The sequence below is a fragment of the Heptranchias perlo genome, chromosome 12, assembly GCF_035084215.1.
Source record: "Heptranchias perlo isolate sHepPer1 chromosome 12, sHepPer1.hap1, whole genome shotgun sequence".
Taxonomy (NCBI): domain Eukaryota; kingdom Metazoa; phylum Chordata; class Chondrichthyes; order Hexanchiformes; family Hexanchidae; genus Heptranchias; species Heptranchias perlo.
The window spans coordinates 50,047,861-50,074,983 of record NC_090336.1 but is presented as its reverse complement, the minus strand read 5'-3'; the positions used below and the strand labels follow the sequence as shown (position 1 = coordinate 50,074,983).

The window sequence follows — 27,123 nt, the reverse complement described above, 5'->3', positions numbered from 1 at the left end:
TTTCTTGTTCATCAATTCAGATACCACATATGCAGGTAAGGGGATACCACATATGCAGGTAAGGGGATCAAAGGACTGCTTAATATAAATTGGAATTAAGAAAGCTGCATCTTGAAAAATGATTCATGAATAAAATTAATTTGGATTGTTTAGGATTTTACCAATACTGATTGGGGGTTATGGTGGTCGGGGTTTTAAGTAAATCTTTATCTTCCTTTGTTTTTTCATAATTTTTTTCCCCCTCATCTACAGCCTGTACGTTAATTATATTGGATCAGAGATGAACTTATACACTTGTTGAACTATAAGGGTGCAAAATCCTGGATAGATACTTGGCTGCCTTCAAAAAAAAATGCAGCACTTTCAGACATTTCAACAAGTTAATGCATAAATATTATTATTTGAAGTACTGAATCGTTATTTTGCTGATGCATTGTGCACTTTTCTTAGATAAAATATAAAAAGCATTCTTTAAAAAGTTATTTTTCAATTTTACTGTCAACATTTTTTCAGAAACATTTGTGGGCCAACTGTTAAGTGGGAAGTGATTAAGTTAGAACATTTCACCAGTCCTGTCAATGTGTATGCTAATTAAGCTTCTACCTAAGAACACAAGACTGCATGAACGATAAAAGGCCTTCTGTCCATCCAGCTCACTCCATTGTTCAGGTTTCAAGGTAAAAATTGTCATTTTTTCATCAAACTGTCAGGCGCAGTAAATTTTCTCTGACAGATCCCTTGATAATGTTGTCAGTGCTATTTAAATGAAAATATCTTACCGATCAAACAGAAAATGTTGGAAATACACAGCAAATCACTCAGCATCTGTAAAGAGAAAAGTTTCAGGTGTAACCAGTTGGCAGAACCAAAAGCTGACAGACAAGCAAGCATCCTAGTAGGGTTAAGGGGAAATGGGAAGGGGTGAAAAACAGATACGCCAATCACAGGAATAGGTTGAATGCCCTGAAAACTGCTTAATAGAAAGCAGTGAGATTACATAAAAGATTATCTCAATGAGGCAATGGAAACATGTTAATGACACAAAAATGTTGGAAATAACAGTCGGTCTACCAGTTCCAAAAAGAGAGAAAACAAGCCAACACCCTCAGCACCTGTGTTCTAATAGAAATGTCAATCTACCTCCCCTTCCCCCAAATACCAACAGACCCACTCCAAATGCTAATACTGGTTTGCCGAGCACATTGTTCTATCACAGATGTGCCTTAATTTCCCTTTTTCATTCACACTCTGATTTCTCCATCTTAGCCTCCCTAGAACTATTGAAGTTTATAGCACACTTCCATTCAGCCTATCGCATCTGTGCCAGCGCTACGCAAGAGTATTCCAAAGCTAACCTCACTGTCCCACTCTCTTCCCATAGCTCTATTTTCCTCTGCTTCATTTATCCAATTTTCCCTTAAACTAATGAAGGGGCTAAACTGTGTTCATATAGATATTGCTTCATTTAGATAGGTTAGAGAGAACCAGGGGTCATGAGTTTATGTTACCCGAGAGTAGAACTAAGTTAGGTGTCAGGAGATTCTTCTTTTCTCAAGAGAATCATAGACCCTATGGAACAAGTTGCCAGATCGTGCAATGAGTGCGGCTTTGCTGCACACCTTTAGGAGGGAGTTGGAGCAGTTCCTGGCTGGGGCAGAAATCACACCATACAAAAGATAGGTGAGATACTCAATAACATAAATCAAGGTTAGTGTAGTCTCCTGGACTAGATTTAGGGGTTCAAAGAGACATTTTCCAGATTTTCTTTTCCCTAAATGAGCCTTTTTTTAAATCTAATTTTTACCTCTCCCATGAGATTACATGGCTGCTGGTGTGTGGGAGGTGTTGGGAATCCTGATGCTAAAGGCTATGTGAGGCAAGCTGGATGGACCAGCTAATTTTTTACTGTCCCTTTTTTGTATGTTTTATATGATACAGAAACATTACCCAATATTATTGGCCTGTTGGTGTTTTTACATATTACCCTGAACTGTCTGCACATGGTTTGGTGGCCTGTAATGCACACCAATGTAATGTACCATTTTCCTTCCTTTCATAACTCTATGCATATGGACTCTCTTACTACAAACCCCTTGAACATCCTTACATTCCAGTGCAGTGATAGAATCCTTTATTAACACTATTACCCCACTGTCCTTTCCTCCCTCCCTATCTCCTTTGAAAATGTTATAATCAGCAATATTAAATTCCTAGCCCTGTCCAAATTTAACCCACATCTACATTATAGCTACCATATTATATCCCTCCTTAGTTATTAATGCTTCAACCTCTCCTGTAATGTTTTGAATGCTTTCTGTATTATATATTTCACTCAACCCTGACTCCAATGTTTGGGAACACTGAACCCTTATTCCTTTTCCTGATTTTGACATTTAATCTTTTATACCTTGGCCCTTCTGCTTTTGTCTCTCACTATCTCGGCCATTTCCTTTCCTTTCTCCTGTTCAAACTATGTTCAACACAAGCTTCAGAAGCTGTTTTTCATCTTTACCCTGGATATCCTCAAGCCCTCTGGTCTCAGCATTAAATTTAGTAACCTTAGCTGTATGTCCTATTTTCTTTACAACACAGTACTGGCTGGAAGATCTGTGCTCAAGGTGCTGGCCTGGGACTGGTGGACCTATTGTGTGTTTCCAGCATTTTTATTTTTCATTCGGGACCTCCTTCATCTGCAGATCTTTTTTCTTGTTTCCAATTTCCCCCATTTTCCTGCCTTGTTTGTGTGGGCAATTCCTTTTGTTTTTTTTTACTGTCTTAACACTTTGCATGTTCTTTTATTTTGATACCTTTTCATTGCCTCACTAAGTTCACCTATTATTATTGAAGTTTTTAATTAAGCAGTTTGCAGCACATTCATCCCATTAACTTCCTCTCTGTGATTGGGATTTTTTTTTCTTCTCCTTGCCCCATCAAACCTACTAAAATGCTTGCTTATTTTTCAGTTTTCGCTTCTGAAGGTTTACAGCTGAAACATTAATCCGTCTTTTCTCTTTCCAGATGCTAACTGAGTTATGTATCTCCAGCATTTTTGTTTTGATTTGTTTTTGAACTGTTTAGGTGGAATCGTTCTCGTTTGTATAGTTTTAAGATCTGGGGAAATCTAAAGCAGAGAATTTTAGCTTTATTATGCAGCCATATTTTCAAGTAGAATTTTTTAAAAAAAATTGTTATCTTGTTTATCATCAGTGATGACAATGCTTTCTGTTGTGCATGCCACAAAATCCCTTTGAATTTAGAGAAAGCTGCTAGTTAATGGATATTTAATTTCTTTCAAACAGTATATTTACATTATTACAGTGATGCCATTTAAGGCCAATTCTTATTAGTGTCTAAAGCAGAACTTAATGGAAACTGTATTAGAAAGAGACAAAAATTCAGATTTATCTGTAAAATTGCTTCTTAGCAACCAGTGTTGACTAGTAGTAGGCATCATTTCGTGGGAACTCTTGCTTGGTCTCAGCAGATTGTATATCCATTTCACATTTACCGAACAGAGTGGAGTACACAGTCTATGGATTACATTTTTAAGGATCTGCTAAAAGATAATAATTTGGAACACTTAACAACATTAGTACTTTAAATGGAAAGTCCTGTTTTTGCCAAATATATGCAATAAAACTCTGATGTGGAGATGCCGGTGATGGACTGGGGTGGACAAATGCAAGGAGTCGCACAACACCAGGTTATAGTCCAACAGCTTTATTTGAAATCACAAGCTTTCGGAGCTTTCCTCCTTCGTCACCTGACGAAGGAGCAAAGCTCCGAAAGCTTGTGATTTCAAATAAAGCTGTTGGATTATAACCTGGTGTTGTGCGACTCCTTGCAATACAACTAATCATTTGGATCTATTTAGACTGCTTCAGCTTCAAGGGATCCTGAGAATCCAGAAGTTCAGTAGAGGTGGAACAATCCATATAATCTGTCATTTTGTGACTGAGGAGCACCAAATTTTGATCTGAACCCTCATCCATGCCTTTGTCACCACCTATATTTGACTATTCCAAAGCTCCTCCTGGCTGGCCTCCCATTCTCCATTTCTATTTTCCTTCAAGGAATTGCCCCTCCCTATCTCTGTAACCTTCTGCAGCCCTACAATCCACACAAATTCTCCATTCCTCTGACTCTGGCCACTTGTGAATTCCACCTCCCTTCGCCCCACCACTGGCTGCTGTGTTTTCAACCACCTAGGCTCCACCCTCTTGAATTCTCTTCCCAAAGCCCTCCTTAAAACCAATGTCTTCGACTGTCATCCCTCCCAATATTTCCTTTTTTCTCTTGGCATCCATTTTTGATTGATTATGTCTCTGTGAAGCACCTTGGGACATTTTTTAACATGCTATATAAATACAAGTTCTTGTTGCAGAAGCAATCAGAATCTGAACTTTTTTTCAGAATTTGAATCCAGAAATTACTGTTGTTGAAATTAGCAGAGAAACGCAACATGAGTATATCCCTCCATCCGTCACTTCAACATAGGCACTCACCTGTTGATTTCAAATGGTTAAGGCCTCCACTAAAGTAGACAACATACGAACATGCTCAATATTCAAATACTATAACAACTTGCATCTATATAACGCCTTTAATGTAGTAAAATGTCCCAAGGAGCTTCATAGCGGCGTAATCAGACAAAGGAATTGACAAGAGCCAAAGGAGATATTAGGACAGGTGACCAAAAGTTTGGTCAAAGAGGTGAATCTTAAGGAGTGCCTTAAAGGAGGAGAGAGAGGTGGAGAGGTTTAGGGAGGGAATTCCAGAGCTTGGAGCCTAGACAGCTGAAGGTACGGCCGCCACTGATGGGGCGAAGGAAGTCGGAGATGCACAAGAGGCCAGAATTGGAGGAATGCAGATTTCTCAGAGTGTAATAGGGCTGGAGGGGGTTAGAGAGGGCGTAGCCACGGCGGAATTTAAACATAAGGATGAGATTTTTAAAATCAAGACATTCAGGGAACGGGAGCCAATGTAAGACAGCAAGCACAAGGGTGATGGGTGAATGGGACTTGGTGCAGGTCAGCATGTGAGCAGCAGGAGTTTTGGATGAGCTAAAGTTTATGGAGGGTGGAAGATGGGAGGCCAGCCAGCAGAGCTTTGAAATAGTTGAGTGGAGGTACCAAATGCATGGATGAGGGTTTCAGCAGCAGATGTGCTGAGGCTGAGTCAGAGACGGGAGATGTTATGGAGGTGGAAGTAGGTGGTCTTAGTGATGGAGAGGATGTGGGGTTGGAAGCTCAGCTCAGGGTCAAATAGGACGCTGAGGCTACGAACGGTCTGGTTCTGTCTGAGACAGAGGCCAGGGAGGGGGATTGCATCAGTGGCTACAGAATGGAGTTTGTGGCAGGGGCCAAAGACACTGGCTTGGGTCAAGTAGCCTGGCACAAGCAGCCTGAGAACACAGAAAGTGGAGGGGTCGAGAGCAGTGGTGGTGAGGTAGGGCTAGGTGTTGTCAGCGCATATATGGATGCTGACATTGTGTTTTCTGAAGTGCAGCATGTAGATGAGAAATAGGAGGAGGCCAAGACTCTGGAACCAGAGGTAATGATGTGGGAGCAGGAAGAGAAACCATTGCAGGAGATTCTCTGGCTACGACTGGATCGATAAGAATGGAACCAGGCGAGGGCAGTCCCAATAGTATCACCAACACCAATTTCTAGAATTTGTTCGTTATAAGCCAGTTATGTCACACATTTTCAGTTGAAGCAAGGCTGAAACTCCTTCAATTTGATGCAGAATAACTATGCAATATCATCTAAAATAGATTAGACAAGCAGCAGGTGGCCACCTTAAGGAAGTAGCCTCATACTCACACTGGCAACTGTGTAACTGCAATTAGTGTGAAATCAACTTTAGGAAAGATCATGATAGTCCAGATTAACTTTTCAAATAAAAAACAAAAAATGCAGCAAACAATCAGCAGGTCAGGCAGCATCAGTGGAGAGAGAAACAAAGTTAACATTTCAGGTCGATGACCTTTCATCAGAACTGGAAGAAGTTATAATTAAGTACAGAGCCAGGGGGAGGGGAGGAAAGACCAAAAGGAAGCTTATGTTTTCAGCTTTTTAATGGAAGCAAAGGTTCCAACTGATTCTTTAACATTACAATTTAACCAACATTGGACCTTGGAGCGGGTAAAGCTCTCTGCATGCTGGAATTCTACTTGCACTGCATTGGTGTAAGCAGGTATTGGTCTCAGACCTGCAGGATAACTGCACCCAAAGACACTGAGTGTTCGATTCTTCAGATTTGGCACTCATCTCTGACATGCAACAGATTGAGCTTTGTGAAGTTGTGTGTGCTTTTTAAATCCCTGCCTCAGTTATTCCTCAATCGGTTTAGTCGTGCCCTGTGAGATTAATTCATACTCGTATAAATAACTTTTTATGCAAGTATATATAGTTTAGTAAGTGAGTGAATCAAACCTGTTTTAAAGAAAGCGAGACAATTATTCGCTGCAGAACTACATTAAGCAGCACATACATTTGCCATAAATTAAAAATTAGCTCACATTGATTTCTGATGCTATGAGGTTACGTCCATTAAGCATTCGCCAGTTGCTAAAGCCTTCTATTAGTTCAGAAACATGTAGCCTGAAACATGTAGCCAAATTGTACTAAGGGTTTGTAGAAAAAATTGTTCTAATGACTCTTCGCCAACATAGTTTTCGGATGCGTCTGCACTAGTGGGTCAGAGGCTGCCTGTTGTGATCTCAGCAGCAGGAGAAACTCCGGCGGTTTGTCCAATTACCCCGATCAGTCCAGGTGCCGCTCGCCCGAATGTTGGATGCGTTGGTGTTTGTTTTATTGTGTGTTGTGGCCACACCCTGATATCAAACTAAGTGTGGATGGAAGAACTCCTGTCGAGCTGGAGTTAGTGCATTCCTGCCTGTTATCTGCATGTGGATCCCAAGTTTTGCCATCGGACTAAGGTTAAAATGCAAGTGATTTAACCGGATTCGTAAGCAAGAAACTCCTGTAAGTTCCAACTCTTGCCTGAGATGGATATTGAACTCAGCGACCTAAAGCCTGAGAAGATCGATTACAGATCTGTTTCGAAACCGGACATCGCAGCTACAAAACGAAGTGGCTTATTGAATCCCATCTTTCATGATGAATTTCAACCTCAGATCCCATCGCGATCGGTCCCCGTTGGTAAGTACAGTACTCCAAAGAAAAACTTGGCGTATTCTTTGCTTCCTAAGGGTTTAACGGCAATACTCAAACTTAAGTGGAGCCGCTCAATGTCTCGCCCCCTGCCCCCTTTATGAAGGTGTTCGTCAAATTCAGAGGCAGGCAACGAAATGGTGTGTTCAAATGCTGGATAATAGTCCCAAGATACATTAAAGTAAAAACATCCTAATAATTCCAACTGTCATTTTAAACGACATGCTTTACAATCTCATCAAGACTGTAGAAGTCTTTTTAAGTAAATAGTATTGGACTGAAATTATTGGGGCATTTGCTTAGGTTATACACGTTGCTTAAAATGTAATCTGTGGAGTGTAATACATTACTGGAGCAGTACAGAATAGGTCCCTGTGATTCTACAAAGTGTATCTACTGGACCTGATAATTCCATTTTAATTTTCCAAAGAATATATGAAACAAATGCCATCACTGGACTGGTAGTTTTGGAGATGGCCATGTCACAAAGCCCCCCCAAAAAGGAAAGTTGTAAACACGGGCAAAAATAAACTAAGTAATACATTGCCGTCCTTGGGAATCCCCTAGACTGACCCAAAATAAAACAAGTGCATGCCAGGAAGCGGTGCGAACAGCAGACCAGGAACAACCAGGCAGCCCGAGAACTATATAATGGAGGTGGGTGGAACTGGTCTGAGAGGGAATACCTTCATCTGAGTTGTTAGGTGATGAATAAAATTAGCTCAAATTCGGAAGGCACTAACAACTAAACAGGGTAACTATCTGTCACTAGAAGCCAGTACCCTCTCTAAAGGTGCACATGCCCATTGCAAGTTTAGCGTTGACGTGAAGCAATTTACACTTTGCACTGATACTAAACTTGCAATGTAAATCCGAAGTCAGGGACTAACCAGACTCTGGAGCGAAGTGAAGTGAAACTTCCCGGAGGTGGTACATTCACAGCAGGGGCGGACTGGCCATGTGGGAAATCGGGACATTTCCCGAGTGCTCCAGTGAATGGTTCCACTGCGCTCTATTTTGGGCGTTCCCCTCTTTCCGTGAGAATCCCGAAGAATCCCTTGCCCTTTCTGTGGGGTCAGTCTGTTCCTGACTCACAGTGCTTCAGTTTGACGCCTCCCAGAGTTGAAGTTCAGTCCAGTATCCTGGTTTACCTGGTCCTCCTGGGGTCCGGGGGACACCTGGGCACAAGTTAAACCAATTTGACCTCAACTTAAGTGTTTCGAGAGTAGGGATTCTCCTCTTCTCACAGTCTAAACAGTTGCATTTTAACCTTTCCGTGACAGCTCTGCTCACTCGGGAACCTAGGATGTTATGAGTTCCAGCCCAGCAGGAGCTAAGCAGAGTAAAAATGGTTCTGCCCGGCTGGAACCTGGACTGCTCCCGACGGTCTCAGACCAGTAGCAGTAGTGTAAATGCACCTGTAGATTATAGAATCATAGAATCTAAGAAAGGTTACAGCATGCAAGGTAGGCCATTCGGCCCATCGAGTCCACGCCAGCTCTATGCAAGAGCAATCCAGCTAGTCCCACTCCCTCACCCTACCCCTGTAGCCCTGCAATTTTTCCCTTTCAAGTACTTATCCAGTTCCCTTTTGAAGCCAACGATTGAGTCTGCCTCCACCACCCCCTCGGGCAGTCTATTCTGGATCCTAACCACATTGACATCATGATTTGTGTTAAGATTAATACATCATCATTATTATTCCCATCCAGTTACTCCCATAGCAAGATAGAACTGATATCACAAATTAACTCTTAGATTGCAATTTAATCCTGACCTTCCCATGTATTCTCAGTCTGCTTTTAGTGCAACTTGGGCCATAGCAATGCCCTTGAATGGGGAAACAATGGCAGCTCAATAAATTAACTTGGTTTTGAGATACCAAGTCTGATAAAATAAATTCTGATCTCCATATTATAAAAAGGATATATAGACACTGGATAAAGATTTATGACCTGGATCTGATCTGGAATGTATTGTCGGAAAGGGTGGTGGATGCAGATTCAATCGTGGCTTTCAAAAAGGAACTGGATAAATATTCGAAGGGAAAAAAATTACAGGGAAAGAGCGAGTGAATGGGACTAACTGGATTGCTCTTACAAAGAGTCAGCAGAGGCTCAATGGGCCGAATGGCCTCCTGTGCTGTAACAATTCTATCAGGAAAGATTGAACAGGCTGGGACTCTATTCTCTAGAATAGAGAAGGCTGAGGGGTGACCAGATAGAGGTCTTTAAGATTCTGAAAGGTTTTGATAGGGTAGACGTGGAGAAAATGTTTCCACTTGTGGGGGAGACCAAAATTTGAGGCCATAAATATAAGATAGTCACTAATAAATCCAATAAGGAAATCAGGAGAAACTTCTTTACCCAGTGAGTGATTAGAACGTGGAACTCGCTATCACAAGGAGTAGTTGAGGTGAATAGCATTGATGCATTTAAGGGGAAGCTAGATAAGCACACAAGGGAGAAAGGAATAGAAGGGTATGCTGATAGAGTTAGATGAAGTAGGATGATCGGTGGCTCATATGGAGCATCAACACTAACATGCACCAGTTGGGCTGAGTGACCTGTTTCTGTGCTGTACATTCTATGTAAATTTTGGAGGGAGCATTGAATTCCACTTGGGGAAAAAATGGTGTTGGACTCTGATTCAAAATATCCAAGAGGAGCATGTACTTATAAGGCTGAAGCACAAGGTACATTATAACAATGACTACACTTCAAAAGTACATCATTGGCTATAAAGCACTTTGAAAAGTCCTGCGGTCATGAAAGGCACTACATAAATGCAGTTCTTTCTTTACATCATTGAAATGATTTTGTGCTAGTCTGATTTACAAACTTAGAACCATAGATGTTTACAGCACAGAGGTAGTCATTCAGCCCTTCATGTCTGTGCCAGTTCTGGTCTCACATTACATCTTCTCCTGTTTCAAATGTTTATCTGCTTTTCTTTTAAAACATGTCCTCTGCCTCAAATAAAACTCAATAACTCTCTCTGTAAAGACATTTTTCCCAACCTCTCTCCTTGTGTGCATTAGATAATTTGACCCTCTCAATGTAGAGTTACAGATCTAGTTTGACAGTAGATACCAACTTGCAGAAAACAAACAAAATGCAATAGCCATACTACTGGATTACAAAAATCTAACACTATGGAAAATATAACGAAGATTTTCTTGCTGCTTTGAGGTGAATTGGATATATTTTAAAACTATCAAAAATTCTGAGTGGTTATTTTGTTTGCAAAGTTCAGAGAATGGCCCAATATTATTACACAGTGTTTAAGTTCAAGGATCTTGTGTGCGTTAAAACAACATACATACTGTTTTGAAAATATCAGCACAAATTGTAAAAACTGTAGTATGAAATAGTTGACTGTCAAGGTCCCACTGCTTTGTAGCAGAGATAACTGGAAGACGAGCGGAGTACGTTTCCTTTAAAACATCACAGTAATGCTGAAATCCTCTGTCTTTATTTGTCAAAGTTTCAGAAGATACTCAATACATGTTTGAAGCATGAAACATGCCATCCTGATGTGAACTTCAACTGTATGCACAGACCTAGAAGACATAAGTACAATATCAAGTCAGACTGGAGATCAGAGAGTCAAAATTCTGATGGCACCACTCCAACAGTGGAAGTGTGGCTGCGTGGGACCTATGTGCACCAATGGAGGTTGGTGCAGACTTTGTCCCAAATCCCGGGAATGGAGTCACCTAGACCATGCCTATAGGGCACATCAGCAGTGTTCATCTGAAATGACAGTGGAACTGGGAGCAGCCTGTAAATGCTCGCTAGTGGGACCAGGTCGAAGAGAAAATGGCTGCAATATTTTTCTTCTCTCTTCCCTCCCGAAAGAGGCCTATGGCAGTTCAAAGTAAAAGCAATCGATCCCCTTTGCCTGCAAAAAGGTTGCGTTCTTTTACATATAGTAGCGGATATGTGGAACAGAATCCCATTTAAGACAGCTAATTTTTTGTTAATTATTTAAAAAAATAATTGGACAAATATCTGGCTCGGAGTGGGATGGAAAGCTCTAGGAATGTGTACAGACAAAGATGATCAAATAATTAATGAATCATGTTTTTTTTTATTCATTCATGGGATGTGGGTGTCACTGGCAAGGCCAGCATTTATTGCCCATCCCTAATTGCCCTTGCAAAGGTGGTAATGAGCCACCTTCTTGAACTGCTGCAGCCCGTGTGGTGAAGGTACTCCCACAGTGCTGTTAGGAAGGGAGTTCCAGGATTTTGACCCAGCGACGATGAAGGAATGGTGACATATTTCCAAGTCGGGATGGTGTGTGACTTGGAGGGGAACGTGCAGGTGGTGGTGATCCCATGCGCCTGCTGTCCTTGTCCTTCTAGGTGGTAGGGGTCCTTGGTTTTTGAGGTGCTGTTGAACAAGCCTTGGCAAGTTGCTGCAGTGCATCTTGTAGATGGTACACACTGCAGCCACGGTGCGCTGGTGGTGGAGGGAGTGAATGTTTGGGTGGTTGATGGGGTGCCAATCAAGCGAGCTGCTTTGTCCTGGATGGTGTCGAGCTTTTTAAGTGTTGTTGGAGCTGCACTCATCCAGGCAAGTGGAGAGTATTCCATCACACTCCTGAATTTTGCCTTGTATATGATGGAAAGGCTTTGGGGAGTCAGGAGGTGAGTCACTCGCCGCAGAATACCCAGCCTCTTGTAGCCACAGTATTTATGTGGCTGGTCCAGTTAAGTTTCTGGTCAGTGGTGACCCCAAGCATGATGATGGTGGGGGATTCGGCGATGGTAATGCTATTTAATGTCAAGGGGAGGTGGTTAGGCTCTCTCTTGTTGGCAATCATCATTGCCAGGCACTTGTGTGGCACGAATGCTATTTGCCATTTATCAGCCCAAGCCTGGATGTTGTCCAGATACACACTGTTAAATAGAAAACAGCTGCCAGCCAGGATTATTGGAGGTGGAATTTGATTTTTTGCAGTCATTGGACCACACACAATCTCAGATACTTCATTATGCAAAATTACATGTTTATGAGAGCTTTATAACCCAGAGAAATATTGATTAAATGCTTTCTTACTGCAAATAGTGTAATTGCCAGGCTTATTTGCTCATCCTCAGCATGAGTAAAAACAGTTTTGTTTAAGTTCATTCTCTGCAAACAAATCACATGGCACTTTTCTTTGTATATTATTGTATCAGGCATCAGAGGGCCTCAAACCTGCAGCTACTGGGATCTGGAGTGGGAATTTTATGCATTCATTATACCATACTTGTTAATCAAATACCACTACCACTTATGCAATTGTGTACATAGGGAGCACAGTTATACAGGTGGCTCAAATTACTGAAAAGGGGAAGGGTTGGCTGAGCGCTGTGCATGCTCAAACCGATGTGCAGAGTGCGAGTTAGGCTGCTGTAAAGCTATAGACTCTGTTCTGAAATTGTTAGCTGTAAAGTGTGATGTATAGACAGCAGACACGAGTTACATTGCTAGCTGTGCCTTGTACTCTGTCTGGTGACAATAGAGCTGTATGCCTGTGTGCAAATATGTTCAGAGCTCCAGTCAGCGGTGGTTAAGTTGTAATTTTAAGACAAAATGATAGGAGTGTGGGCTCTCTCCTAACATTAACTTTATTGAGAAATAAGTTTAAAGAGTTGGGCTTCTCAGGAGTTTTTTTAAACTTGGCTTTGCACTGAGCTGGAATTATATTACCACCAGTGTGTGGTAATCTATTAAGAGTCATCTCAAACCACTTTGCCTCGCTGGACAAACATGATAGATTGCCAACCTGACTCCTGAGTTGCACTTCCTCATTCATGCAAATGCACGTCTGACATCGCTTTGCATTGATCTGAAAGCAATAGTGTAAGAGGACAATTAATGTATTGGCACTGTAGGTTCTGCTGGCTAAAGAAAACTGATAGGACAGCCAACTCTTTTTTACAGAGTAGAAGATACAATGATCATGCACTGCCATTCCATCATAGTAGGTACAGCACAGGAGGAGGCCGTTGGGCCCATTGTGTCTGCGCTGGCTCTTTGAAAGAGCTATCCAATTAGCCCCATTCCCCTGCTATTTCCCCATAACCCTGTAAATTTGTTCCCTTCAAGTATTTATCCAATTCCCTTTTGAAAGTTACTATTGAATCTGCTTCCACCATCCTTTCAGGCATGATGTCATCCAATTTTAAAAAGCAATAAATTAGAGGTGAGTACTGTGCTGGATAAAGCAGGGCAAGATTGCCTCTTGGAAGTAACCTTATGATTTCGAAGAAAAGCAGGGGAGTTCTCCCCGGTGTCCTGGCCAATGTTTATCCCTCAGTCAACATCAGATCATCTGGTCATTATCACATTGTTGTTTGTGGGATCTGGTTGTGCGTAAATTGGCTGCTGCATTTCCTACAATACAACAGTGACTGCACTTCAAAGTACTTCACTGGCTGTAAAGAGCTTTGGGATGTCCTGAGGTTGTGAAAGGTGCCATATAAATGCAAGTCTTTCTTTCTTGCCATGAGATTTGGCCAATAACAACAGCATTATTGCCATGTTTCTGGATTTTTAACCATTTTTTTCACACGTTCTAATTATGAATTATTTTGAAGTGTTTTCAAGTTAATGCTTATGTGAAAGGGGTTAAATTCATAGGACAGCTGAGCTTGCAAATGTATATTAAGTTTCAGATGGGGCATTTCTACCAGCATCTTGGAGATAATAAAAGATAAGTTGACATTTCAGTGAAGGTTCACACTCTCTTCTGTTGCCACAATCCTATTCATTTAAACTCAGCAGGGGTCATTGCCAAGTCAGACTGGTGGACTCTGCTTTTGGGGACAGGAGAGGGGACAGTCAGATTTGACTAAAAGCTGACACTAGTCTGGCTTTTGAAGAAAAAAGATACATTGGTACCAAAAAGGCAGTCGGATTTTCAGAAACAGGAGACTGACAGGAAGCAAAAGGCTCTGCTAGGCGGGGTCTGAAGGGAGAGTGGTTCTACCCTTGGCTGCAGGTCAGGGTCCCTTAAAGTAAACATTTATTAACCAGCATGAGCCATACAAATGGAATTTGAAACTAGGTTCATAAGGATTCTTTCAGCGCAAATAATAAACAAATAATTTTGTTGTTGGCTGAGACTTGAGAGATTGATATTGGTGGTGAGTATTTTCTATCCTGAGGGAACATACAAAACAAGAAAAATGTGTGGAGATGTACATATGGGCACAATTTGATTTTGAAGAACTATGGTTAAAATAAATATGGTTAAAATAGAGAAATGTTTGTTTTAAAAAAAAGAATAAATGAGATCTCACCATTTGTCTTTTAAATGTACAATTGGCTGTGGATTTTTGACTGTAGTCTTAGGATAATGCCCAATGAAGCATTTATTTATTTTTCTTCCAATAAATTCCATGCACAAATGTATGAAAAGATGTTCTACTTAGTCACACTATATCTTGTATACTGCAGTAATATTAAATGTAAACCTATCAAGGAAAAAGAGATTAAATAATAATGGAAAATAGTATGTGTGAGGTGATGTTTGTTTGATTGTGTAGAGACAATGGAATATCTCATGCTTAGTATCACATCTTAGGATATTTCTACCATTTTTCTACAGAAAGGATTTGGAAAACGTTTAATGTTGGATTTTTAAAGCAATGTATATTCACTCACATTTAAAGTGAAAAGTTAACCTTGATGGAAGATGGCTAATATCCCAATTGAAGTTGTTTTCCCCAAAGACTGTAAACAGTAAGCAATTTGTTAGCTTGTCTTGCTAATTGATAAACATCTCACCATTGTGTTTAAAAGTACAAAAAATCAGCCTTTCCTACAAAAGGCAATGCATTCCAGATCATAACAACTCACTGCGTAAATAAGTGATGCTCACCTTTAAGAACCCTACTTCAAACCAAACTATCCATACGCTGCAGTGGTACTAGTGGAAAAGCAGCAAGAAACCCCCAAAATACAATGTGGGACCAATTTAAATATTTTTAAAATCTGTAATGAGTCTCGTACTGCCCATCAGTGCAACCTCTAAGAAACCCACTTTTCGATCTGTCACAAAAGGTGGACCATATGAATTAGGCCCACTAGGCTGTGCCTTTGACTTTGTGACCTGAGTCCTTGGTAAGTGGGGCTCCATGCCACCAGTGGAGCCTTGGAAAATCGACTGTGCATTATTTACCTTTACTCCCAAACCTAAAGATATTAAAACAATGGCCTTTATGCTGCCAAGATAGTCTGCAATACTCGTTCAACATAAAAGCTGGTGTTTAAAGAAAGTTTCTAGACGTTTTAATGGAAGTAGAATTGATGTCACAATTTGTGCCTTGCATACCAGAAACTACGTACTAACAATGACAGTTTGGATTATCAGAGAAAACTTTGAAACTTGTCCAAGTAACATTCTAGTTGTAACAGTTACAACAGATTTACATGTCCACCAACACCTTTGATGTGCCAGACCAGCCTAAACAGAGTGGGGTTGCTTTTGTGGGAACTATATTCTGAGCTTTTTTTTTTGTTTTCTTTTCAAAAACCCAGCCAGTTCCAAATTTGATGCAGTTAATGGATGTTTCTTGTGAAAGTACAAATGATTGAGATGATTCTGTTTGCATATAGAATCATTAGTATAGATATACAGTATAGAAGGAGGCCATTTGGCCCATCATGCCTGTGTTGGCTCTTTGAAGGAACTAACCAATTAGTCCCACACCTCTGCTCTTTCCCTGCAAATTTTTGCTCTTCATTTATTTATCTAATTCCCCTTTGAAAAATGCTGTTGAATTTGCTTCCACCGTCCTTTCAGGCAATGCATTCCAGATCATAACAACTCACTGCGTAAAAAAATGTTTCCTTCTGTCACTTCTGGCTTTTTGCCAATTACCTTAAATCTGTGTCCTCTGGTTTCTGACCCTTTTGCCACTGGAAACAGTTTCTCCTTATTTACTCCATCAAAACCCTTTGTGATTTTGAACACCTCTATCAAATCTTCCCTTAACTTTCTCTGCTCTAAGGAGAACAACCCCAGTTTCTCTAGACTCTACACATAACTGAATTCTTTCATCCCTGGTACCATTCTTGTAAATCTCCTCTGCACCCTCTCTGAGTCCTTGACATCCTTCCTAAAGTGTGGTGCTCAAAATTGGATACACATCTGGGGCCTAACCAATGTTTTACCAATAACTTCCTTGCTTTTGCACTCTGTGCCTTTTTTAATAAAGTCACTGATTCCGTAAACCTTTTGAAAGGGTACGGTAGCATAGTGGTTATGTTACTGGACTAGTAATCCAGAGGCCTGGACTAAAATCCAGAGTCATGAGTTCAAATCCTGCCACGGCAGCTGGCGAATTTAATTCAATTAATTAATTAAATTCAATTAATTAAATAAAATCTGGAATTAAAATACTAGTATCAGTAATGATGGCCATGAAACTACCGGATTGTCGTAAAAACCCATCTGGTTCACTAATGTCCTTTAGGGAAGGAAACCTGCCATTCTTACCCGGTCTGGCCTATATGTGACTCCAGACCCACAGCAATGTGGTTGATTCTTAATTGCCCTCTGAAATGGCCTAGCAAGCCACTCAGCTGTAAAATCTCGCCACGAAAAGTCATAATAAGAATAAAACCGGACGGACCACTAGGCACCGGACACGACAACGGCAAAATACCAAGCCCAGTCGACCCTGCAAGGTCCTCCTTACTAACATCTGGGGACTTGTGCCAAAATCGGGAGAGCTGTCCCACAGACTAGTCAAGCAACAGCCTGACATAGCCATACTCACAGAATCATACCTTTCAGCCAACGTCCCAGACTCTTCCATCACCATCCCTGGGTATGTCCTGTTCCACCGGCAGGACAGACCCACCAGAGGTGGCGGTAGAGTGATATACAGTCAGGAGGGAGGAGCCCTGGGAGTCCTCAACATTGACTCTGGACCCCATGAAATCTCATGGCATCAGGTCAAACATGGGCAAGGAAACCTGCTGATTACCACCTACCGCCCTCCCTCAGCTGATGAATCAGTCCTCCTCCATGTTGAGCACCACTTGGAGGAAGCACTGAGGGTAGCAAGGGCACAGAATGTACTCTGGGTGGGAGACTTCAATGTCCATCACCAAGAGTGGCTCGGTAGCACCACTACTGACCAAGCTGGCCGAGTCCTGAAGGACATAGCTGCTAGACTGGGCCTGCGGCAGGTGGTGAGCGAACCAACACGAGGGAAAAACTTACTTGACCTCGTCCTCACCAATCCACCTGTCGCAAATGCATCTGTCCATGACAGTATTGGTAGGAGTGACCACCGCACAGTCCTCGTGGAGATGAAGTCCCGTCTTCGCACTGAGGACACCATCCAACGTGTTGTGTGGCACTACCACCGTGCTAAATGGGATAGATTCAGAACAGATCTAGTAGCTCAAAACTGGGCATCCATGAGGCGCTGTGGGCCATCAGCAGCAGCAGAATTGTATACCAGCACTATCTGTAACCTCATGGCCTGGCATATTCCTCACTCTACCATAACCAACAAGCCAGGGGATCAACCCTGGTTCAATAAGGAGTGTAAAAGAGCATGCCAGGAGCAGCACCAGGCGTACCTAAAAATGAGGTGCCAACCTGGTGAAGCTACAACTCAGGACTACATGCATGCTAAACAGCGGAAGCAACATGCTATAGACAGAGCTAAGCGATTCCACAACCAACAGATCAGATCAAAGCTCTGCAGTCCTGCCACATCCAGTCGTGAATGGTGGTGGACAATTAAACAACTAACAGGAGGAGGAGGCTCTGCAAACATCCTCATCCTCAATGATGGCGGAGTCCAGCACGTGAGTGCAAAAGACAAGGCTGAAGCGTTTGCAACCATCTTCAGCCAGAAGTGTCGAGTGGATGATCCATCTCGGCCTCCTCCCGATATCCCCACCATCACAGAAGCCAGTCTTCGGCCAATTCGATTCACTCCACGTGATATCAAGAAACGGCTGAGTGCACTGGATACAGCAAAGGCTATGGGCCCCGACAACATCCCAGCTGTAGTGCTGAAGTCTAGTGCTCCAGAACTAGCTGCGCCTCAAGCCAAGCTGTTCCAGTACAGCTACAACACTGGCATCTACCCGACAATGTGGAAAATTGCCCAGGTATGTCCTGTCCACAAAAAGCAGGACAAATCCAATCCGGCCAATTACCGCCCCATCAGTCTACTCTCAATCATCAGCAAAGTGATGGAAGGTGTCATCAACAGTGCTATCAAACGGCACTTACTCACCAATAACCTGCTCACCGATGCTCAGTTTGGGTTCCGCCAGGACCACTCGGCTCCAGACCTCATTACAGCGTTGGTCCAAACATGGACAAAAGAGCTGAATTCCAGAGGTGAGGTGAGAGTGACTGCCCTTGACATCAAGGCAGCATTTGACCGAGTGTGGCACCAAGGAGCCCTAGTAAAATTGAAGTCAATGGGAATCAGGGGGAAAACTCTCCAGTGGCTGGAGTCATACCTGGCACAAAGGAAGATGGTAGTGGTTGTTGGAGGCCAATCATCTCAGCCCCAGGACATTGCTGCAGGAGTTCCTCAGGGCAGTGTCCTCGGCCCAACCATCTTCAGCTGCTTCATCAATGACCTTCCCTCCATCATAAGGTCAGAAATGGGGATGTTCGCTGATGACTGCACAGTGTTCAGTTCCATTCGCAACCCCTCAGATAATGAAGCAGTCCGAGCCTGCATGCAGCAAGACCTGGACAACATCCAGGCTTGGGCTCATAAGTGGCAAGTAACATTCGCGCCAGATAAGTGCCAGGCAATGACCATCTCCAACAAGAGAGAGTCTAACCACCTCCCCCTGACATTCAACGGCATTACCATCAACGAATCCCCTACCATCAACATCCTGGGGGTCACCATTGACCAGAAACTTAACTGGACCAGCCATATAAATACTGTGGCTACGAGAGCAGCTCAGAGGCTGGGTATTCTGCAGCGAGTGACTCACCTCCTGACTCCCCAAAGCCTTTCCACCATCTGCAAGGCACAAGTCAGGAGAGTGATCGAATACTCTCCACTTGCTTGGATGAGTGCAGCTCCAACAACACTCAAGAAGCTCGACACCATCCAAGATAAAGCAGCCCGCTTGATTGGCACCCCATCCACCACACTAAACATTCACTCCCTTCACCACCGGCGCACTGTGGCTGCAGTGTGTACCATCCACAGGATGCACTGCAGCAACTCGCCAAGGCTTCTTCGACAGCACCTCCCAAACCCGCGACCTCTACCACCTAGAAGGACAAGAGCAGCAGGCACATGGGAACAACACCACCTGCACGTTCCCCTCCAAGTCACACACCATCCCGACTTGGAAATATATTGCCGTTCCTTCATTGTCGCTGGGTCAAAATCCTGGAACTCCCTTCCTAACTGCACTGTGGGAGAACCGTCACCACACGGACTGCAGCGGTTCAAGAAGGCGGCTCACCACCACCTTCTCGAGGGCAATTAGGGATGGGCAATAAATGCCGGCCTCGCCAGCGACGCCCACATCCCGTGAACGAATAAATTAAAAAAAACTTGGTCTGCCACCTTCAAAGTCTTGTGTACATATATCCCCAGGTGTGTCTGTCAGTGCACCCCCCCTTAAAATTATATCATTTAGTTTATATTGCCTGTCCTCATTCTTTCTTCCAAAATGAAACACGTCACACTTCTCTGCATTAAATTTCATCTGTCACATGTCTGCCAATTTCACCAATCTGTCCATGTCCTCCTGAAGTCTGTTACTATCGAGTTACATTGAAACTACAGCACAGAAACAGACCATTTGGCCCAACTGGTCTATGCTCCACACAAGCCTCCTCCATCCCTACTTCATTTAACCCTAACAGCGTACCCTTATGTTCCTTTCTCCCTTGTGCTTATCTAGCTTCTCCTTAGATGTATCTGTGCTATTTGCCTCAACTACTCCTTGTGATAGAACGTTCCACATTCTTACCACTCTTTGGGCAAAAAAATGTCTCCTGAATTCCCTTTTGGATTTATTAGCAACTATTTTATATTTATGACCTGTAGTTTTGAACTCCCCCACAAGTAGAAACATTTTCTCTACATCTACCCTATCAAACCCTTTCATTATCTTAAAGACCTCTATTAGGTCCCCCCTCAGCCTTCACTTTTCCAGAGAAAAGAGCCCCAGCCTGTTCAGCCATTTGTGGTAAGTACATCCTCTCAGTTCTGGTATCATCCTGTGACTCCTGTTTGCACTCTTTCCAATCCCTCTATATCCTTTCTACAGAATGGAGACCAGAACAGTACACAGTACTCCAAGTGTGGTCTAACCAAGGCTCTATACAAGTTTAATATAACTTCTCTGCTTTTCAATTCTAACCCTCCAGAAATGAACCCCTGTACTTGATTTGCCTTTTTTATGGCCTTATTAACCGGCATTGCTATTTAATGATTTGTGTATCTGTACCTCTCGATCCCTTTGCTTCTCTATCTCATTCAGACTCTTATTAGTCAAGCAATGTGTCGCCTCCTTATTCTTCCGACCAAAATGCACCACCTCACTTATCTATATTGAAATTAATTTGTCAATTACAAGCCCATTCTACAAGTTTATTAATGCCCTCTAATTTTTAGGCTATGTCCACTAGTCCTAAACTCTCCAACCAGCGGAAATAGTTTCTCTCTATCCAGCCTATCAGTTCCCCTTAATATCTTGAAAACGTCAATTAAATCACCCCTTAATCATCTAAATTTCAGGGACTACAATCCTAGTTTGTGCAATCTCTCCTTGTAATTTAACCCTTGGTGTCCAGATATCATTCTAGTAAATCTGTGCTGCACTCCCTCCAAGGCCAATATATCCTTCCTACGGTGCGATGCCCAGAAGTGAACACAGTATTCCAGGTGTGGTCTAACCAGGGCTTTGTATAGCTGTAGCATAATTTCTAACCCCTTGTGTTATAGTCCGCTACATATAAAGGTCAGCATTCATTAACATTTTTGATTATTTTCTGTACCTGTTCATGACATTTTAATGATCTATGGACCCCTCAGTCTCTTTGGGCCTCCACTGTTTTTTGAGCTTTTCACCATTTAGAAAGTATTCTGATCTATACTTTTTAGATCCAAAGTGGATGACCTCACACGTGCCTCCATTGAAATCCATTTGCCATAGTTTTGCCCATTCACTTAATCTATTAATATCTCTCTCTAATTTTATGCTTCCATCTGCACTGCTTACAATGCCGCCTAACTTTGCGTCATCGGCAAACTTGAATATGTGGCTATCTATCCAGTCATCTAAGTAGTTAATAAATACAGTGAATAGTTGAGGCCCCAACACAGATCCCTGTGGGACTCCACTAGTCACATCCTGCCAATTATCCCTACTTTCTGTCTCTTGCCGCTCAGCTAATTTCCTAACCAGGTCAATAATTTGCCCTCAATTCCATGAGCTTCAACTTTAGCTAACAGTCTCTTATGACAGACATTATCGAATGCCTTCTGGAAGTCCATATAAACAACATCCATAGACATTCCCATGTCCACTACTTTAGTCACCTCTTCAAAAATTCAATCAGGTTTGTCAGGCATGACCTACCCTTTACAAATCCATGCCGGTTCTCTCTGATCAGCTGAAAATGTTCAAAGTGTTCAGTCACTCTATCCTTAATTATTGACGTTAGTAATTTCCCCACAACAGATGTTAGGCTAACTGGTCCATAATTCCCTGGTTTCCCCCTCTCACCCTTCTTAAATAGCGGAGTGACATGTGCAATTTTCTAATCTAAAGGACTGGTTCCTGACTCAAGAGAATTTTGGAAGATTATAGTTAGTGCATCTGCAATGTTCTCAACTACTTCCTTTAAAAACCTGGGATGGAATGCATCTGGTCCTGGGGATTTGTCACTCTTTACTGTTATTATTTTCTTCATTACTGTTAATTTGCTTACATTAATTATGGTGAGTCCCCGTCCCTGATTCAAAATTAGTTTCCTTGTGATGTCTGGCATGCTATCCTTTTCCTCTACTGTAAATACTGACACAAGTGATTATTTGACATGTCTGCCATTTCCTTATTTTCATTTACAGTATCACCATTATCAGTTTTTAAGGGGCCCACATTCCTCTTGACCATCCTCTTTTTCCTAATATAATTGTAAACTTTTTTTGTGTTGATTTTGATATCCCTTGCCAGTTTCTTTTCATACTCCCTTATTGTAGTTCTTACTATCTGTTTTGTCACCCTTTGCTGTTCTTTGTATCTCTCCCAGTCACTAGGATCTGTACTATTTTTATATAATTTTTCTTTTAGTTTCATGTTGTCCCTTACCTCTTTTGTCATCCATGGCTCTTTTTTTGGCAAGTAGAACTCTTTCCCCTTTGGGGTACAAACCGGTTCTGTATTATGTTAAATTCTTTTTGGAACACCTCCCACTGATCATCTGTTGTTTTACCCATTAACAGATTTGCCCAGTTTACTGTGAACGGTCTCTGTCCCATCCCTTTAAAATCAGCCTTACCTAAATTTAGAATCTTAGTAGCTGATACAGGTTTCTTCCTTTCAAACACAACGCTGAACTCGATCATATTATGATTGCTATTAGATAAATGTTCACGCACCGTTAGGCTGTTTACTGAAGCTGGCTCATTACTTATTATTAAATCTAATATGGCCTGTCCCCGTTGTTGGTTCTAGGACATTTCATTGCAGAAAACTGTCCTGAATGCTCTCAAGAAATTCACTACCCTTCTGACATGAGCTTGTCTACTTATCCCAATCAATATGAATGTTAAAATCCCCCATTAAAACTACTTTGCCTTTGCTACATGTTTGTCTAATCCCTGCATTTATACATTCTGCCACTTCACAGCTGCCACCAGGGGGCCTATACACAACTCCCACTACAGTCTTGAATACTTTTCTATTTCTTAATTCTACGCATAAAGTCTCCACTGCCTGCTTACCTTTCGTTATATCCTCTCATCATTGAAGTAATTTCATCCTTAATCACTAAGGCTACTCCTCCCCCTCTACCAGTTTCCCTATCCTTATAACCTGGTATATTCAGTTCCCAGTCCTGACTGTCTTGCAGCCATCTCTCAGTAATGGCTACCATGTAATACCCTCTAAGTTGAATTTGTGCCTGCAATTCATTCACGTTGTTCCTTATACCCCGTGCATTTGTATAAAGAATGCTTATTTGGGCTACACATTCTAACCTGTCCTTCTGCTCTAATGTTTTTCTCACACATTTCTTATTTCTCTCTCCTAATTCAGTTACTTTACATCTTTTAGCTTTCCCTATACCTGTATGCCTAAAGCATAATTTCTGACTAATTACTCTTTTTTTCCTTTTTGTTTGTTTTAGAATCACTATTTCTACTACCTTTTCCACCTGAGCCCTCCCCCCCCCCCCCCAATTAACTAGTTTAAATTCCTTGTGACCACCCAATTTATCCTTTCCTCTATGACCCTGGTCCCAGCCCGGTTCAGGTGAAGCCCGTCAGAACGGTACAGTTCCTTCCTGTGCCAGTACTGGTGCCAGTGTCCCATGAAATGGAACCCCTCTTGCCCACACCACTCCTTCAGCCACGTGTTCACCACCCTGATTATCCCTACGCCAATTTGCACGTGGCTCGGGTAATAATCCTGAGATTATAACCCCGAGGTCCTGTTTTTTTAATTTAGCTTCTAGCTCCTGGTACTCTGAACAGGACCTCTTGCCTACTCTTTCCTATGTTGTTGGTCCCAACATAGACCACACTGACTGGATCCTCCCCCTCCCTCTCCAATATCCTTTCAAGCCGGTTCAAGATGTTCCCCACCCTAGCACCAGGTATGCTACGTACCATGTGGGACTCTTGATCCTGCTTACAAAGGAAGCTATCTGTCCCCCTAATTGTTGAATCCCCTACAACTACCGAGTTACACTTCTCCTCCCCAACCTCCCTCCCCCCCCCCCCCCCCCACCCCACTTTGGACAGCCTCCTGCTCCAGGGTGCCATGGAGACCATTCTGGCTGCCCTTCCGACAGTCTTTATCTTTATCTTTTATCCTCACAGGTAGCAAGTGCATTGTACCTGTTGGATAGGATCAGTTTCTGCGGATCCTCATTCTCTATCTCTCCTGGGTTCCTCTTACTCTGTATACTATCAATCACACCAACCCCGTACTGATCCTGTACCTCTCTATGAGGTGTGATCAAGGTCTGGAGCAAACTGTCCAGATACTCCTCTCCCTCCCTTATGTGTCAGAGTGTCTCCAACTCACACTCCAGCTAAATTACTGAGTCGGAGAGATTCAAGGTGGAGACATCAACTGCAGATGTGTTCGCTCGGGACATTCTCGATGTCCACAAACTCCCACATATGGCAGTCCAGACACACAACCTGCTGTTCCATGTTTTAGTTTATATTTATTCATAGATAATTACTTTTTTTTTGCTTTTTTTCTTATAAATTTAGCACCTCCTTCTCCCTATATATCTAATTCTCACTCTCTCCAAATTCTCAAGTTCCCATTCGGTTCACAATCCACACTCTTTGCAATGCATTCTGTGCTTTATTGCCTCTCAATCGTGCATCTGCTATCTCCTCTCTAACTTCTTTTAATATTCGTGGATGCAACCCATTCGGACCAGGGGTTTTATTTTCTCTCAGTTTGATTAGTTTATCAATTGTCCCCCCTTTTCTATTTTAAATGTTTTTATATTTTTTTGATCTCATCTTCTAATGTCATGCCCACCATGTTAGTCTCCCTGGTAAATATTGAGGCAAAGTAGTCGTCAATATTTTTGCCACTTCGCTGTCATTACCTGTGAGTTTATCTTACGCATCCTTTAGTGGCCCTCTCCCTATCCTGGTTTTTCTTTTGTTATTTATGTGTCTGTAGAATACATTTCTTTTTATATTCCTTGATAATTTAATTTTGCTTTCCTCTTTGCTTTCCTAATTATTTTTTTGATTTCTTTCCTAACCTCTTCATTTTTCCTTTTGTCATCCTCTCCTTTGTCTGTGTACTTTTGTATGCTTTTTTTCCTTAGTTCCAATTTTTTTTCCAATCTATTACTTTGGTCTTCGTCTTACTTATGCCTTTTTCAATCATTATTTTAAACCTTATTATGTTATGATCACTATTGCCTCGATATTTTCTTACGTTTACTCCTCCTTATTTGCTCTGCTTCATTTCCCACTACTAGATCTACCAGTGATTCCTCTCTTGTTGCTCTTTTCACATACTGGGTAAGAAAGGAATCCTGTGCTCACTGTAAAAACTCCATTCCCCTTTCCCTACCTCTTGCCAGTTTATTTGGGGGTAGTTGAAATCTCCCATGATTATTATTTGATATTTTTTTAACTTATTTCATCCTCCACTTCCCTCCCACTATTAGGCGGTCTGTAGAATATATCTATTAACGTGATCGATCCCTTCTTATCCTTTGTCTCAATCCATGTGGTTTCTGTTTCTATTTTAATGTTACTTATGTCCCTTTTTTTCTATTGCCATTAAGTTGTCCCTTATTAGTACCACTACCCCCCCCCACCCCTTCTCTAACCTTTCTAAATGCATTATATCCTGCAATATTTAACTGCCATGTTCCTTATGTAGCCATGTTTCAGTTATCCCTCCCATATCTGGATCCTCACTTCGAATTATTGCCTCCAGTTCCCGCGTTTTGTTTTGGATGCTGTGCACGTTGTTGTACAGACAATTTCAATTGTTTTTAATATTTGTTCCCCATCCTTTATAAATAATTTTGTACTTACGTTCTGTAACTGTTTTTATTGCTTGACCGTTTATGTTGCCCTTATTCCTTACCTTAGTCTGACCTTTACTCTTTTTTATTTCTTTTATCTTCAGACTTATGTGATCCCTCCACCCGTCTTACTAGTTTTAAAGTCCTATTGACAGCCCAATTTATCCTTTCCGCGAGGACACTGGTCCCATTCTGGTTCAGGTGGAGCCTGTCCCAATGGTCCAGCTCCTTCCTGTCCCAGTACTGGTGCCAGTGTCCCATGAAATGGAACACTGATTACTACATTTCTGAGTTTCTTGTCATCTGCAAGCTTTGAAATTATGCCCAGTATACCGAAGTCCAGGTTATTAATATATATCAAAAAGAGCAGTGGTCCCAACACCGGCCCCAAGGGGACACCACTACACCCTTCCCTCCAGTCTGAAAAACAACTGTTCACCACTACTCTCTGCTTCCTATCCCCTAGCTAATTTCGTATCCATGCTGCCACTGGCCCTTTAATCCCAAGGGCTTTAATTTTGCTTATGTGGTATCTTATCAAACGTCTTTTTTGAAAGTCCATATTCACAACATCAACCGCACAACCCTCATCAACCCTCTCCGTTAGTTAGTGTAAAAGGATCATGGGTGAGCGAATTTAGAGACATTAACCTCCATTTTTACTCTCGGGTGGGCACGCCGCATAACAAGCCCGGGCAGGCTCGGCCGATTTTAACGGCCGGGCCTCATTTGCTGACCAAAACGGCCGGGATGTTGGTGGGAAGCAGCTGTCCTGCTATTAAAATCGTGCCAGTCGGTGGCAGCCGACGAGAACCAGAGGGAACGGTCCCCAGCATTAAAGTAAATGGATAGCCATGGGGCAGAGGTGGGATTGGAGATCCAGGAACAGGAGATGCTTAAGATTTTCTTATGGGGCCCGGAGGAGCATTCCTGCTTCTTCTGACCCACAAGGAAATTTTAAAAAAATAACTTACCTTACTAGGCCTCTTCTGGCCCTGGCTACTGTTCCTGGCATGTTTGGCCTGGCAGAGAAGCCACCACTGCTCCCCCGCTCAGGGCTTTGGTTAAAATGGCAAATTGGGCCCTGGTGGTGTCATCGGAGCCTAATCTGCATATTTAAAGAGAACCCTGTCGGCTTTGGGCAGATGGCCTTGCCTCCTGCAATTTAAAATTGTGGCAGGAAAGGAGT

General features: G+C 42.2%; 1 protein-coding gene across 1 annotated transcript in view; it reads left to right on the top strand.

Annotated features, from left to right (window-relative positions):
- Positions 1-6,697: 6,697 nt before the first annotated feature.
- Positions 6,698-27,123, top strand: part of ano3 (anoctamin 3) — a 415,131-nt gene continuing 394,705 nt past the window's right edge. The window contains exon 1 of the mRNA XM_067994093.1: positions 6,698-7,166. Coding sequence (XP_067850194.1) covers positions 7,013-7,166 — 154 coding nt within the window. The 5' untranslated portion in view covers positions 6,698-7,012. The remainder of the gene's footprint in view (positions 7,167-27,123) is intronic.